The sequence below is a fragment of the Scyliorhinus torazame genome, chromosome 19 (assembly GCF_047496885.1).
Source record: "Scyliorhinus torazame isolate Kashiwa2021f chromosome 19, sScyTor2.1, whole genome shotgun sequence".
Taxonomy (NCBI): Eukaryota; Metazoa; Chordata; class Chondrichthyes; order Carcharhiniformes; family Scyliorhinidae; genus Scyliorhinus; species Scyliorhinus torazame.
Genome location: NC_092725.1, coordinates 55,414,894 through 55,429,549, shown reverse-complemented (window position 1 = coordinate 55,429,549; position 14,656 = coordinate 55,414,894). Strand labels below are relative to the sequence as shown.

Genomic DNA, 14,656 nt, shown 5'->3' with positions numbered 1-14,656 from the left:
ATCAGAGCAAATTGATATCTCCTTCATTTTATTGTTAAGGTCCTGAAAAGGGGTCATATCAGTATCAGACGGGTATTTACATTTTAATCTAATAATTCCAATTTGACTGAATTTTGATCGTCTTTTCTCTTGCCTTCCTGTCTGAACCAAGGAAAGAGCAGAATTGCTTCGGAGAGCCTGTCAACACTGCTCCAGCAGGTATCTACAGGAAGAATTCATAAGACCATAAGACATTGGAGCAGAATTATGCCATAGAGTCTGCTCCGCCATTCAATCATGGCTGATATTTTCCTCATCCCCATTCTCCTGCCTTCCCATAACTCCTGATTCCCTGAAGAGTTATGGAAACTTCCTCATGGCAAAGAACCAGCTGTTCAGTGATAGGAGTCTCACCCTTCAACAGCAAGCTAACTGCATGAAGCTGTAACAGAATTATGGGCAAGCACAGATGTGTAAAGCCCAAGTGGTGCTTACCTGAATGTGCGGCTTCATTTGCTTCCATGTGAGAGAGTGGTTGACACCTTGATTCAGGTAGTTAAGGACTTGCTGTAGCACACGAGGTGCAACATATTGTTTCTGTCGATGCTGATCTACCAACTTTAGTAGCACCTGAAACAAGGAACATGAGCAGTGAAGCATATAATCAATGGCACTGTTGATACACAGCTTTCAGCAGAAACTCAAGACTTGGTTGTTGCAGATTTAAGCCTCACTAAACGTATCCTTTCTTTGCAACATTTTAAATCAGAGTTTATTTTTGCCAAGTCCCTTCACCTGCAATTTTGTAGTGTCACAGAATTATATGAATTGTTTATCTCATTGGAAAACAAAGTCAATCTTATAGAAATTGAATTCAGTCAATGGCAGCTAATGCTGATATTAGTATATAGAAATGGGGTCACAAAAATGGGTCATTTGTCCCATAAGCAGTGTTTTGCTTTAAATTTCATCTATGCATCATTTTCAATTCCTCTCTAAACCATTCCCTTTCTAAGCATGAGGTTTAATCCTTTGTTGTCTTTCCTTCTGGCTCATCCTCATTTTATTTAGCTGTCAGTCACTCAATGTAAGAAAATACACAAGGTCCTCAATGGCCTTGTGAGTAAAGACAGCACTCAGTGTATTATTGGCTCAATTACTATGATTCATGTCAGAATCAGGAGTCCGCGGCTTCAAGCTCCACTTAAGGAACTGACAACAATGTCAACCGACACACCTGTGCAGTAATGAGGGAGCTAAACCAAGACCCCACCTTCATTGCAGTCTTAATGCAAGCCTACTTGTGACACTAATAAAGATTATTATTACCTGCGTGTTTCAGTGGAAATAAAACAAGATCCCTCTGTGCTATTTGAAAAGCAAGGAGTTCCCTGTGCCCTAGCCAACAATTGGCATGGTGGGAGTTAGCACTGCTGCTTCACAGCTCCAGGAACCCGTGTTCAATTCCAGCCTTGGGTAACTGTCTGTGTGGAGTTGGCACCTTCGCCAGTGTTTATGTGGGTTTCCTCCGGATGCTCAAGTTTCCTCCCACTATCTAAAGATGTACAGGTTTATGGCCATGTTAAAAATTGCCCCTTCCTGTCCAAAGATGTAGGTAGGGTTACGGGGATAGGGTGAGGAGTGGGACTAGGTGGGGTGCTCTTTCAGAGAGTCGGTGTAGACTTGATGGGCTGAATGGCCTCCTTCTGCACTGGAGGAATTCTATGAATTACCCTCAAAAATAATGCTACTAAAAACACATTAACTGTTTCTTGCTGGGGCAGCATGGTGGCGCAGTGGTTAGCACTGCTGCCTCACCGCGCAGAGGTCCCGGGTTCGATCCAGAGTCATTGTCCGATGTGGAGTATGCACGTTCTCCCGTGTCTGCGTGGGTCTCACTCCCAGAACCTCAAGATGTGAAGGTAGGTGGAATGGCCAAGTTAAATTGCCCCTTAATTGGAAAAATAAAAGAATTGGGTACTTGAAATCTATATTAAAACTGGTTCTTGTTAATTATGGGAGGTTGCTGGAGCAGAATGGCTGCTCTGTTTGCCTACATAGTTCACTGGTTAAGGCACTGAGCCACGATGGAGTGCTATCTCAAGGCAACGATCACTTTGCAGTTCAATGCAGATAATAGCTCAATTACTCAGACCCGGCACCAATTTTACACAGTTGATAATGAACATCCCAAAAGTCAATCACGACCATCATTGTGCTCTTACCTGCTGAATACCCACGGCATATGTTTTAAAAAAGAATTCTGAAAATTCATTGTATTCTTTTGTTACATTTCCAGGGCTTCCATATCTGCAGAGCAAGTGATATTGGGAAAAATTGTAATGAAGTCCAATGATCAAATTATAACAAAATAGAATTGAATTTAAATAGGTCACACTCAAAATTTAAAAACCCTGCACAAAAATTGTTCAAATCTATTTAATTAGTGGATTACATTCATAAAGGAGTTAGAAGAGGAAAATCAATCAGGACTTTAGAATTCAAAGTGGGTTTTTCAATAAGCTGCTGTGGTATTAACTCTGAGGAACTACTGCACAATCATTCAGCAGAGCCTAAACCTTTTATCTTAAGACTAACAGAGCACATGCCAGGCTTCAAGACAATCTCCCTACTTTATTAAGTTCTTCACATAATCCTCTTTATTAATTCTGGATCAGAACCAGTATCGGCCAACATTTCTGGTTCCGTTTCCTTTTCCTAAAGGGAGTGGAGGGGTGCAGTATGTTTCACTGGGTGATGAATTCCATAACCCTCTCGTCCTCAATGAAATATTCCTCCATCAAACACATTTCCTGCTCCACAGGCTTTCAGGGCTTTGCTCAAGTTACTCTACAGACAAAAACTGAAGGAATCAATGGCAGACTGGCCCTCTCTCGATCACCATCTCTTTTGGAATCACTTGGCCTTTGCTCAGCAGCTTTCCACATCAACACTTTTGAGACTGGAATTGATCGTGTGGGGAATGCCCCAATTTCATCACCACTCTCTAGCAAATCTTACTGGCAAATGCACAATGCCACAGTATCACTCTTCCTAAATAGAATTTATTAATGAAGTGCAGCACCAGCACTCAGTCACTGGAATGCTAGATATTAACAATGGCAGAACTTTCTCGGTCAGCAAGATGTTGCTGTGAAGCCATTTTATTATTTAAATTAAAGTGATCAATATGTCAGGAGCCAAAAAAAAGAGTATGCTTTAACTTCAGGTTAACATATCAATCTGACAGGCAGGTTGCTAGGAAGGATCATTAGAGATATACTGTACGATCATTTTTAAAGAGGTTATTCAGTGCAGTCTCACGGCGCCGAGGTCCCAGGTTCGATCCCGGCTCTGGTCACTGTCCGTGTGGAGTTTGCACATTCTCCCCGTGTTTGCATGGGTTTCGCCCCCACAACCCAAAGACGTGCAAGTTAAGTGGATTGGAAAAATGAATTGGGTACTCGGAATTTATGAAAAAAAGAGGTTATTCAAGAATATCAGCATGGCTTTTGAAAAAGGTCCTGTCTCACCAACTTGATTGAAATCCTTGATGAAAATACAAAGCTGGTGGATGTTGGAAGCCCAATCGATAGCGTGCACCTATAATTTCAAAAGCTTTTGATAAAGTCTTACACAAAAGGCTATTGTGTAAGGATAAGGTTATGCGATCAGCAAGCAGTTACTGAATCGGATAAAGAACTGGCTGCACATGGAGTAGGTATTGCTGGTCAGGATTCTGTTTCGAAGCCAGTCACCAACAGTGTTTGTGGATCAACGTTAACAGTCCTTGGTCTTAATCTTTATCAATGATCTGGATTGTAATAACGTTGCAGGGGAAAGTCCAGCAGACACTGATTAATGCAGAAACTGTAGCACGATTGAGAAGAAGCAACTCCAGACGAATGCGCCATGCTAAGTTACAAATTCAAGGCATGATGAAAAGGACCCAAGAATTACTTTGTGCAGGTAACGCAAGATTCACGACGGGTCATAATTAGGGGGGTTAGGCAATGTTGCTGGGATTATTAAATAGAAAGGATAAAGTACCATTAGTTTTTTTTTGTATGAGGCCTTGGTCAGGCCACGTCTCAATTAGGTTTGGTCTGCAGACAGGAAAACATTCAGGGAAGTGCCACTTGATTGGCACCTAGTTGAAGGTCTTTCAATCATGTCAGGCTGGAGAAACCTATTTTGGAAAAGTGTAGATTTTGAAGAGAACAATAAAAGAATTAGACTCTGTACATGTGGAAAGGTTATTTGAGATAGGCAGGTTACGATGGACAACAGGCCCCCAAAAAAAGAACTGATGCCAGGAAGTGCTTCTTTTCACAGAGTTACCAACCTCTGGAATAAGCTGCTGGCACGTAGCTAGTGTGGATTTGCTGCAAGCATTGAAAAGGGAGTTGGATGGATGACATGTGCAGTATTGCGGTCATTGGACTCAAGGACGATAATGCCAACAATAAAGGGAACATCTTTTGATGGTAGATGACACAAATGTGCGCTGTACATTGCCGATTATAAGCCTCACATAACCAACTGCCTGAGGAATTCTCCTGCTGATTCCTCGGAGACTGTTGATTCTTCTGCCTCTCATATCTTGCCTCTGCACTGGCACAACACTGTGGTTCGGATCCCTTCGCTTGTTCTCCAACTTCTGCACATCCTGGAGGCGCCCAGCTTTTCCTCAAGAGTCAACACCATGCTGTATTGCTTCAAGTGAATCTTTGTCCTTTTTCCTCTTGTTGTCTGCCTTACTTTCTTTTGCCAGCACTCCATAAAGTACCTTCTGTAAGTAAAGAACATCTGCACATAGATACCAAGTGGGTCAATGGAGACCTGTGCCATCAATCATTCTATCTCTTGGAAGTCGCTTGATTTCTCGGGGGGGGGATTTCGGAGAGAAATGTTCCTAAATTATCTGAAGGTATTTTGACGGAGATCGTGTGACAGCAGGGATTGAGAATGGTGTGTTTAAGTTACACCATACTGAGATGCTATGGGTCAGGTTGGTCAGCTGGTTTCTTTCTTTATCATACATTTGTGTGAAACACAATTGCAGACGTTCTGGTTCCATCTCCTCTAATTAAGCTATGAGAGCAGGAAAGGGGACACAGGTTTAAAACAGACAACATTAAGGGACAATATCAGGAAGCCTTTAACATAATAAAATAACCAATTCCTGGATCAGACCATTGGTTAGGGTCATGGAGGCAAAGATCCAGAGGATGTTGTGACTTCCTTGAATGCAGGAGTTTAGATGAGCCAGACAATCTATTTTGTGATCTATACAATACCTTTCAAAGAGTCTGGTGACCAAGTGCAAAGCCCACTTCTTACACTTCCACCATACTAGCTCAGGCCTGTCGTCTTCATCCACCTGCAATGTTTCCTGCAAGTTTAATGAACAGACTGAAAATGGCACACAGTAACATACTGCACAACCGCAACCCATCAAACCAAAACATAACAGATGCAGGTTCACAGTGCGCAATGTTCATACTCACTCAAATTAATAGTCTGCTTCAAGTAATTATGACATTTCTCATCTTTTGAGGGGGGAGGGGGGGGAGAAGAGCCCCCACCCACTCTTGACAGGTGCTTTCCCTCGAGTGAGATGTACCGCGGCCTCGCTCTCCTGCATGCTTCTCAGTGCTAGCTACCGCGCTACTCACTAGTGTGTTGTCCCCCCCTCCCAGGGCTAGTTGCGTGACCTCCCGTCTCCCGATCCCTGTCCGCCATTTCCTTCACCTTCTCCTGCGCTTTGCTGCACTCATTCATACCTCCCTCTCTTTCCACTCTCATCCCCAGAATGAGGCAGTACACTCTCTCGCAAAGTGGTCGATATGGCGATGGTTCACAGTTGGCTGTACAGAATGTAAAAAAGAAACACTTAAGCATCAAGAGTCTCTTCATATGGGCTCTTCATTACTTTTCCTGTTGCCACTTTTCCAGTCCGTTCTCCGCAACAAACTTGTCTGCGTCCGCAGGGGCCGTGAAGAAGTACCCAGAGCTTGGCTGGGCACAGCATCCCAAACCTTATGTTGTTGTTGTATAGCGCAGTCTTCACCCTATTGAATTCGGCCCAGTGCTTGGCCAGGTCGGCTCTGATAAGATGATTGATTTATTCATGGTTTTCGGTGTTTATTGAATGCATAGCTAAAGTGTGAAATTCTTAAAAATGTCTTCACTATAGAAATTTAGTGAGGATAGACTGCGGGGACAAGTTGATGCAAGTATCCTGCAGAGGGCGGGAGAGCGGTGACGCTGATCGGCTGTTGCGGGGAGTGAATTGTGGAAAGCTGCTGTCGGGTTAGTCAGTGGCCCTGTTGAGATCACCTGCGGGAAGTGCACCCATCTCCAGCTCCTCAAGGACCGTGTTAGGGAACTGGAGGAGCTGAGGATCATTCGGGAAGCAGAGTCGGTTATAGATAGAAGCTACAGGGATGTAGTTACTCCTAAGAATCAAGGTAGCTGGGTGACGTTTAAAAGGAGGGGGAAGAAGCAGTCAGTGCAGGGATCCCCTGCGGTTGTTCCCCTCAATAACAGGTACGCCGTTTTGGATAGTTTTGGGGGGGGGGGGGGGAGAACCTACCAGAGGTAAGCCACGGTGACCAGGTCTCTGGCACTGAGTCTGTCCCTGTGGCTCAGAAGGGAAGGGAGGAAGAGCGGGAGAGCATTAGTTATTGGAGACTCTATAGTTAGAGGTACAGATAGGCGGTTCTGTGGCAACGATAGAGGCTCACAGTTGGTGTGTTGCCTCCCGGGTGCCAAGGTCCGTGACGTCTCTGATCGTGTTTTCAGGATCCTGAAGGGGGAGGGGGAGCAGCCACAAGTCGTGGTACACATTGGTACCAACGACATAGGTAGGAAAAGGGATGGGGATGTAAAACAGGAATTTAGGGATCTAGGGTGGAAGCTGAGAGCCAGGACAGACCGCGTTGTCATCTCTGGTTTGCTGCCAGTGCCACGTGCTAGCGAGGTGAGGAACAGGGAGAGAGTGCAGTTAAACACGTGACTACAGGGATGGTGCAGGAGGGAGGGTTTCAGTTACTTGAATAATTGGAGCACATTCTGGGGAAAGTGGGATCTGGACAAACAGGACAGGTTACACCTGAACCAGAGGGGCACCAATATAAGGAAATTTGCTACAGCCCTTCGGGGGGGGGGGGTTAAACTAATTTGGCAGGGGGATGGGAAACTGATTTGTAGTCCAGGAGATAGCGTTGGGGAAGTTGAGGGTGGTGCAGTACTAAGGAAGGTACCAAGGTCACAAGAGTGGACCTGGAGGCATGAAGGTGGTTTGAAGTGTGTCTACTTCAATGAGTAGCATCAGGAATAAGGTTGGTGAGCTTGAAGCATGGACTGGTTCCTTGGACTACGATGTTGTGGCCATTACAGAGACGTGGATAGAACAGGGGCAGGAATGGTTGTTGGAGGTTCCGGGGTTTAGATGTTTCAGTAAGATTAGGGAAGGTGGTTAAAGATGTGGAGGAGTAGCATTGTTAATCAAGGATAGTATGATGGCTGCAGAAAGACAGTTTGAGGAGGATCTGTCTACTGTGGGCTGAAGTTAGAAATAGGAAAGGAGCGGTCACTTTGTTAGTTTTCTATAGGCCTCCAAACAGTAACAGAGATGTGGAGGAAAAGATTGCAATGCAAATTTTGGATAAGTGCGGTAGTCACAGGGTAGTTGTCATGGGTGACTTTAACTTTCCAAATATTGATTGGAACCACTATAATTCGAATAGTTTGGATGGGGCTGTTTTTAATCCAGTGTGTGCAGCAAGGTTTCCTCACACAATATGTGGATAGACCGACAAGAGTCAGGGCCACATTGGATTTGGTACTGGGTAATGAACCGGGCCAAGTGTTAGATTTGGTTGTGGGAGAGCACTTTGGAGATAGTGACCACAATTCAGTGACTTTCACCACAGCAATGGAGAGGGATAGGAACATACGGCAGGGCAAGGTTTATAACTGGGGGAAAGGGACTTCCGGGTGCGGCGATGACCAGCTAAGTCGCATGTTTCGGCAGCTCCCGTTGGAACGGACTTTTGAGCTCTTAATAGGAGCCCCAACGGCAATTTAAACTGCCAAAAACACGGTGCGGTAAACCAGAAGGGAATCCCCCCGGATACGCATGGAAAAGGGAGAGGATAGCGGCCGGATTGTGGAGGATCCTCTGGAGCAGCGGCAAGGAAGGCAAGCTCAAAGCAAGATGGCGTCGGAAGGTGGCCGTTTGTTATGGGGCCCGGAGCAACAAGAGTTCCTGCGGCGCTGTGTGGAAGAGCTGAAGAAGGAGTTGAAGAAGGAGCTGTTGGCCCCGATATTACAGGCGATTGAAGGGCTAAAGGAGGAGCAGAGGACCCAAGAGCTGGAGCTTCGGGTCGTGAAGGCAAAGACTGCTGAAAACGAAGATGAAATACAGGGCCTGGTGGTGAAGGCAGAAACGCACGGGGCACAGCATAAAAGGTGTGTGGAGAGGTTGGAAGCACTGGAGAATAATTCGAGGAGGAGGAATTTAAGAGTCCTGGGTCTTCCCGAAGGCGCAGAAGGGGCGGACGTCGGGACATATGGGAGCACAATGCTTCACGCGCTAATGGGATCGGAGGCCCCGACGGGCCCTTTGGAGGTGGAGGGAGCTTATCGAGTTCTGGCGCGAAGACAAAAGGCTGGAGAAATACCTCGAGCTATAGTGGTGAGGTTTCTCCGCTACAATGACAGAGAGACGGTCCTCAGATGGGCGAAGAAAACTCGGAGCTGTAGGTGGGAAAACGCGGTGATCCGCGTATACCAGGATTGGAGTGCGGAGGTGGCGAGAAGGAGGGCAAGTTTCAATCGGGCTAAGGCGGTGCTTCACAAAAAGAAGGTCCAATTTGGAATGTTACAACCGGCGAGATGGTGGGTCACACACCAAGGGAAGCACCACTACTTTGAGACGGCAGAAGAGACGTGGACATTCATTGTGGACGAGAAGCTGGAATAGTCTGGCGAGAGAAAGAGCTTTTGGGACAAAGTGGTGGGGTGCTTATGTGGGGCGAGGAAGGGGAAGGGGAACGGGGGGGGGGGGGGATGATTTTTCAATTTGTTTATTTTGTGATCCTGTAACTTTTCTCTTCCCAGTGTTGGGGGGAGGGGGGGTATGAGGAACTGTGGGCGCCGGCCATTAGGTGCGGGGCCGAGTGGGAAACGCGGGCTTTGTTCCCGCGCTATGGTAATTATGGCGGGAACAGGGACGCAGGACGGAGGGGGCCTCGCACAGTGGGACAAGGGGGGGAAGCCGAGGTCAGCCAGAGTTCGCTGACTTCTGGGAGCAACATGGGGGGTGCAACTATGCTAGAGGGGGATCTAGCGGAGGGGGGGGGTTTAGCTGGGTTGCTGCTGCTAAGGAGAAGGGGGAGCTGTTATGGGATGGGGTGGTTGAGGCGGGAGGGCACCGTCGGGGGGATATACGGGTACGTGGGAACCGGGTGAGGAGCTGGGTTAAAAAAGGGGATGGCTAGTCGGCAAGGGGGGGGGTAAATAGCCCCCCAACCCAGCTGATCACGTGGAACGTGAGAGGGCTGAACGGGCCGATTAAAAGGGCACGGGTACTCGCACACCGAAAGAAATTAAAGGCAGATGTGGTTATGTTGCAGGAGACGCATCTGAAACTGATAGACCAGGTCAGACTACGTAAAGGATGGGTGGGGCAGGTGTTTCATTCGGGTTTAGATGCGAAGAATAGGGGGGTGGCTATCTTAGTGGGGAAACGGGTACTGTTTGAGGCAAAGACCATAGTGGCGGATAGTGGGGGTAGATATGTGATGGTGAGTGGCAGATTGCAAGGGGAGGCGGTGGTTCTGGTGAACGTACGCCCCGAACTGGGATGCTGCAAATTTTATGAGGCGTATGTTGGGACGTATCCTGGACCTGGAGGCGGGAAAGTTGGTAATGGGGAGAGACTTCAATACGGTGCTTGATCCAGGGCTGGACCGGTCGAGGTCCAGGACTGGGAGGAGGCCGGCAGCGGCCAGGGTGCTCAAGGACTTCATGGAGCAGATGGGAGGGGTAGACCTCTGGAGATTTAGTAGGCCTAGGAGCAAGGAGTTCTCATTTTATTCCCATGTTCACAAAGTATACTCACGGATAGACTTTTTTGTCTTGGGAAGGGCACCGATTCCGAAGATGACAGGGACGGAATATACGGCCATAGCCATTTCGGACCACGCTCCACATTGGGTAGACCTGGAGGTAGGAGAGGAAAAAGAACAGCACCCACTCTGGAGATTGGATATGGGCTTATTGGCGGATGAGGGGGTATGTTTAAGGGTGAGGGGGTGTATTGAAAGGTACTTGGAGCTTAATGACAATGGAGAGGTTCAGGTGGGAGTGGTCTGGGAGGCGTTGAAGGCGGTGGTCAGAGGGGAACTGATATCCATAGGGGCACATAAAGGGAAGCAAGAGGGTAAAGAAAGGGAGCGATTGTTGAAAGAACTTTTGAGGGTGGACAGGCAATATGCAGAGGCACTGGAGGAGGGAGTGTACATGGAAAGACAAAGGTTACATGTGGAATTTGACCTGCTGACCACGGGTAAGGCAGAGGCACAGTGGAGGAGGGCACAGGGTGTGCAGTATGAGTATGGAGAGAAGGCGAGTCGGCTACTGGCCCACCAATTGAGGAAGAGGGGTGCAGCGAGGGAGATAGGTGGGGTGAGAGATGAGGAGGGAGAGATGGAACGGGGAGCGGAGAGAGTGAACGGGGTGTTCAAGGCATTCTATGAGAGGTTATATAAGGCTCAGCCCCCGGAAGGGAAGGAGGGAATAATGTGTTTCCTGGATCAGCTGGAATTCCCGAAGGTGGAGGAGCAGGAGAGGGCGGGACTGGGAGCACAGATTGAGATGGAGGAGGTGGTAAAAGGGATTGGGAGCATGCAGGCGGGGAAGGCCCCGGGACCGGACAGATTCCCGGTGGAATTTTATAGGAAATATATGGACCTACTGGCCCCGCTTTTGACGAGAACCTTTAATGAGGCCAGGGAAAGGGGGCAGTTGCCCCCGACTATGTCGGCGGCGACGCTATCGCTCCTTTTGAAGAAGGAAAAAGACCCGCTGCAGTGTGGGTCCTACAGGCCCATTTCCCTTTTAAATATAGATGCTAAGCTCCTGGCCAAGGTGATGGCGACGAGGATAGAGGACTGTGTCCCGGGGGTGGTCCACGAGGATCAAACTGGGTTAGTTAAGGGGAGACAGCTGAACACGAACATACGGAGGTTGCTAGGGGTAATGATGATGCCCCCACCAGAGGGGGAGGCGGAGATAGTGGTGGCGATGGACGCCGAGAAAGCATTCGAGTGGAGTGGGATTATCTGTGGGAGGTGCTGAGGAGATTTGGTTTTGGAGAAGGGTTTATTGGATGGGTACAGCTGCTGTATAGGGCCCCGGTGGCAAGTGTGGTCACGAACAGGCAGAGGTCTGACTACTTCCATCTTCATAGAGGGACGAGGCAGGGGTGTCCCCCGTCTCCGTTACTGTTTGCATTGGCGATTGAGCCCCTGGCCATAGCACTGAGGGGCTCCAGGAAGTGGAGGGGAGTACTCAGGGGAGGAGAACACCGGGTATCTTTGTATGCAGATGATTTATTGCTGTATGTTGCGGACCCAGTGGAGGGGATGCCCGAGATAATGCAGACACTCAGGGAGTTTGGGGAATTTTCGGGGTACAAATTGAACATGGGGAAGAGTGAGTTGTTTGTGGTGCATCCGGGGGAGCAGAGCAGGGGAATAGATGATTTACCGCTGAGGAAGGTAACAAGAGATTTCCGGTACTTAGGGATTCAGATAGCCAGGAGTTGGGGAACTTTACATAGGCTTAATTTAACAAGATTGGTGGAACAGATGGAGGAGGATTTTAAGAGATGGGACATGGTGCCCCTGTCACTGGTGGGTAGGGTGCAGGCGGTCAAAATGGTAGTCCTCCCGAGATTCCTTTTTGTGTTTCAGTGCCTTCCGGTGATGGTCACAAAGGCTTTTTTCAAGAAAAGTGGCATGTGTTTTGTGTGGGCCGGGAAGACCCCGAGAGTGAGGAGGGGGTTCTTGCAGCGTAGCAGGGATAGGGGGGGGCTGGCACTACCGAGCCTAAGTGAATACTACTGGGCCGCCAATATCTCAATGGTGTGCAAGTGGATGGGAGAAGGGAAGGGAGCGGCGTGGAAGAGATTGGAGATGGCGTCCTGCAAAGGAACCAGCCTACAAGCACTGGTGACGGCGCCGTTGCCGTTCTCCCCGAAGAAATACACCACAAGTCCAGTGGTGGTGGCAACGCTAAAAATTTGGGGGCAGTGGAGACGACATAGGGGAAGGACAGGAGCCTCGGTGCGGTCCCCGATAAGAAATAATCATAGGTTTGTCCCGGGGAGAATAGATGGGGGATTTGGAGCATGGCAGAGAGCTGGGGTTGTGCAACTGAGAGATCTGTTCGTAGACGGGACGTTTGCGAGTCTGGGAGCGCTGACGGAAAAATATGGGTTGCCCCAAGGGAATGCATTTCGGTACATGCAACTGAGGGCTGTTACGAGGCAACAGGTGAGGAAATTCCCGCAGCTCCCGACGCAGGAGATTCAAGATAGAGTGATCTCAGGGACATGGGTGGGGGATGGTAGGGTGTCGGATATATACAGGGAAATGAGGGACGAGGGGGAGATCATGGTGGATGAGCTGAAGGGGAAATGGGAAGAAAAGCTGGGGGAAGAGATTGAGGAGGGGCTGTGGGCTGATGCCCTACGTAGGGTAAACTCGTCGTCCTCGTGCGCCAGGCTAAGCCTGATCCAATTCAAGGTTTTGCACTGGGCGCATATGACCGGAGCAAGGCTCAGTAAATTTCTTGGGGTAGAGGATAGGTGTGGGAGATGCTCGAGAAGCCCAGCAAACCACACCCACATGTTTTGGTCATGCCCGGCACTGCAGGGGTTCTGGGTGGGGGTGGCAAAGGTGCTTTCGAAGGTGGTGGGGGTCCGGGTCGAGCCAGGCTGGGGGTTGGCTATATTCGGGGTTGCAGAAGAGCCGGGAGTGCAGGAGGCGAAAGAGGCTGATGTCTTTGCCTTTGCGTCCCTAGTAGCCCGGCGAAGGATATTGCTTATGTGGAAGGAAGCCAAACCCCCGGGCGTGGAGACCTGGATAAATGACATGGCAGGGTTTATAAAACTAGAACGGATAAAGTTCGCACTAAGGGGTTCAGCTCAAGGGTTAATCAGGCGGTGGCAACCGTTCATTGACTACCTCGCAGAATGATAAAGGAAATGGGAAGGTAACAGCAGCAACCCAGGGGGGAGGGGGGGAGAGGGTGGGTCCTCAGGGGTGTTTTTGTATAGATATTTGTACTTGGTTATGTATATTGGATTGTTTGATTTTATTTCTGGAGAGCTATTATTTTTGTTATGGCAGTTGCCATTTAGTTTATATATTATTTATTTGTTAAAACGGTCACTGTTATTTATATTGTTTTATTGTTGTAAAAAGGAAAACCTTTGTATTGTTTTGTTTGGCCGAAAAATTTGAATAAAATATATATATTTTTTTTAAATAACTGGGGGAAGGGTAATTACGATGCGATTAGGCAAAAATTGGGGCGCATAAGATGGAAACAGGAACTTTCAGGGATAGGCACAATTGAGATGTGGAGCTTGTTCAAGGAGCAAATACTGCGTGTCCTTGATATGTATGTCCCTGTCAGGCAGGGAGGAAATGGTCGAGTGAGGAGACCATGGTTTACAAAAGAGGTTGAATGTCTTGGCAAGAGGAAGAAGGGGGCTTATGCAAGGATGAGAAAACAAGGTTCAGTTAGGGCACTTGAGGGATACAAGATAGCTAGGAAGGAGCTCAAGGAAGGGCTTAGGAGAGCTAGGAGGAGGCATGAGAAGTCCTTGGCGGGTAGGATCAAGGAAAACCCCAAGGCTTTTTACACTTGTGAGGAATAAAAGAATGACCAAGGTGAAGTTAGGGCCGGTCAAGGACAGTAGTGGGAATGTGTGCATGGAGTCTAAAGATATAGGAGAGGCCCTAAATGAATACTTTTCTTCAGTGTTCACAAAGGAGAGGGCCTTGTTGTTGAGGAGGATATTGCGATACAGGCTGGTAGGCTTGAGGAGGTAGATATTCAAAAGGAAGATGTGTTAGAAATTGTGAGAAGCCGGAGGATAGATAAGTCCCCTTGGCCTGATGGGATATATCCTAAGATTCTTTGGGAGGCGAGGGATGCGATTGCAGAGCCTTTGGCTTTGATCTTTATGTCCTCACTGTCAGTACCAGAAGAGGCAAATGTTGTCCCCTTGTTCAAGAAAGAGAATAGGTATAAACCTGGGAATTATAGGCCAGCTAGTCTCACTTCGGTCATAGGTAAATTATTGGAAAGGGTGCTGAGGGATAGGATTTATGATCATTTGGAAAGATACAGCTTAATCCACGATAGTCAGCACGGATTTGTGAGGGAGAAGCCTTGCCTCATAAGTTTGACTGTATTCTTTGAGGAGGTAACTAAGTACATAGATGAAGGTAGAGCAGTTGATGTTGTATACATGGATTTTAGTAAGGCGTTTGATAAGGTGCCCCATGGTCGGCACATGCAGAAAGTAAGGAGGCATGGCATAGAGGGAAATTTGGCCGATTGGATCAGTAACTGGCTATCACATAGAAGA

At 48.0% G+C, this 14,656-nt stretch overlaps 1 protein-coding gene across 3 annotated transcripts in view; it reads right to left on the bottom strand.

The window, feature by feature from the left end:
* ipo8 (importin 8) overlaps positions 1-14,656 on the bottom strand; it is a 122,279-nt gene that overhangs the window by 57,554 nt on the left and 50,069 nt on the right. For all 3 annotated transcript variants that reach the window (XM_072484306.1, XM_072484308.1, XM_072484309.1), the window contains 3 exons: positions 5,280-5,374; positions 2,205-2,289; positions 475-609 (listed from right to left, as the gene is read on the bottom strand). In XM_072484306.1, coding sequence (XP_072340407.1) covers positions 475-609; positions 2,205-2,289; positions 5,280-5,374 — 315 coding nt within the window. The remainder of the gene's footprint in view (positions 1-474; positions 610-2,204; positions 2,290-5,279; positions 5,375-14,656) is intronic.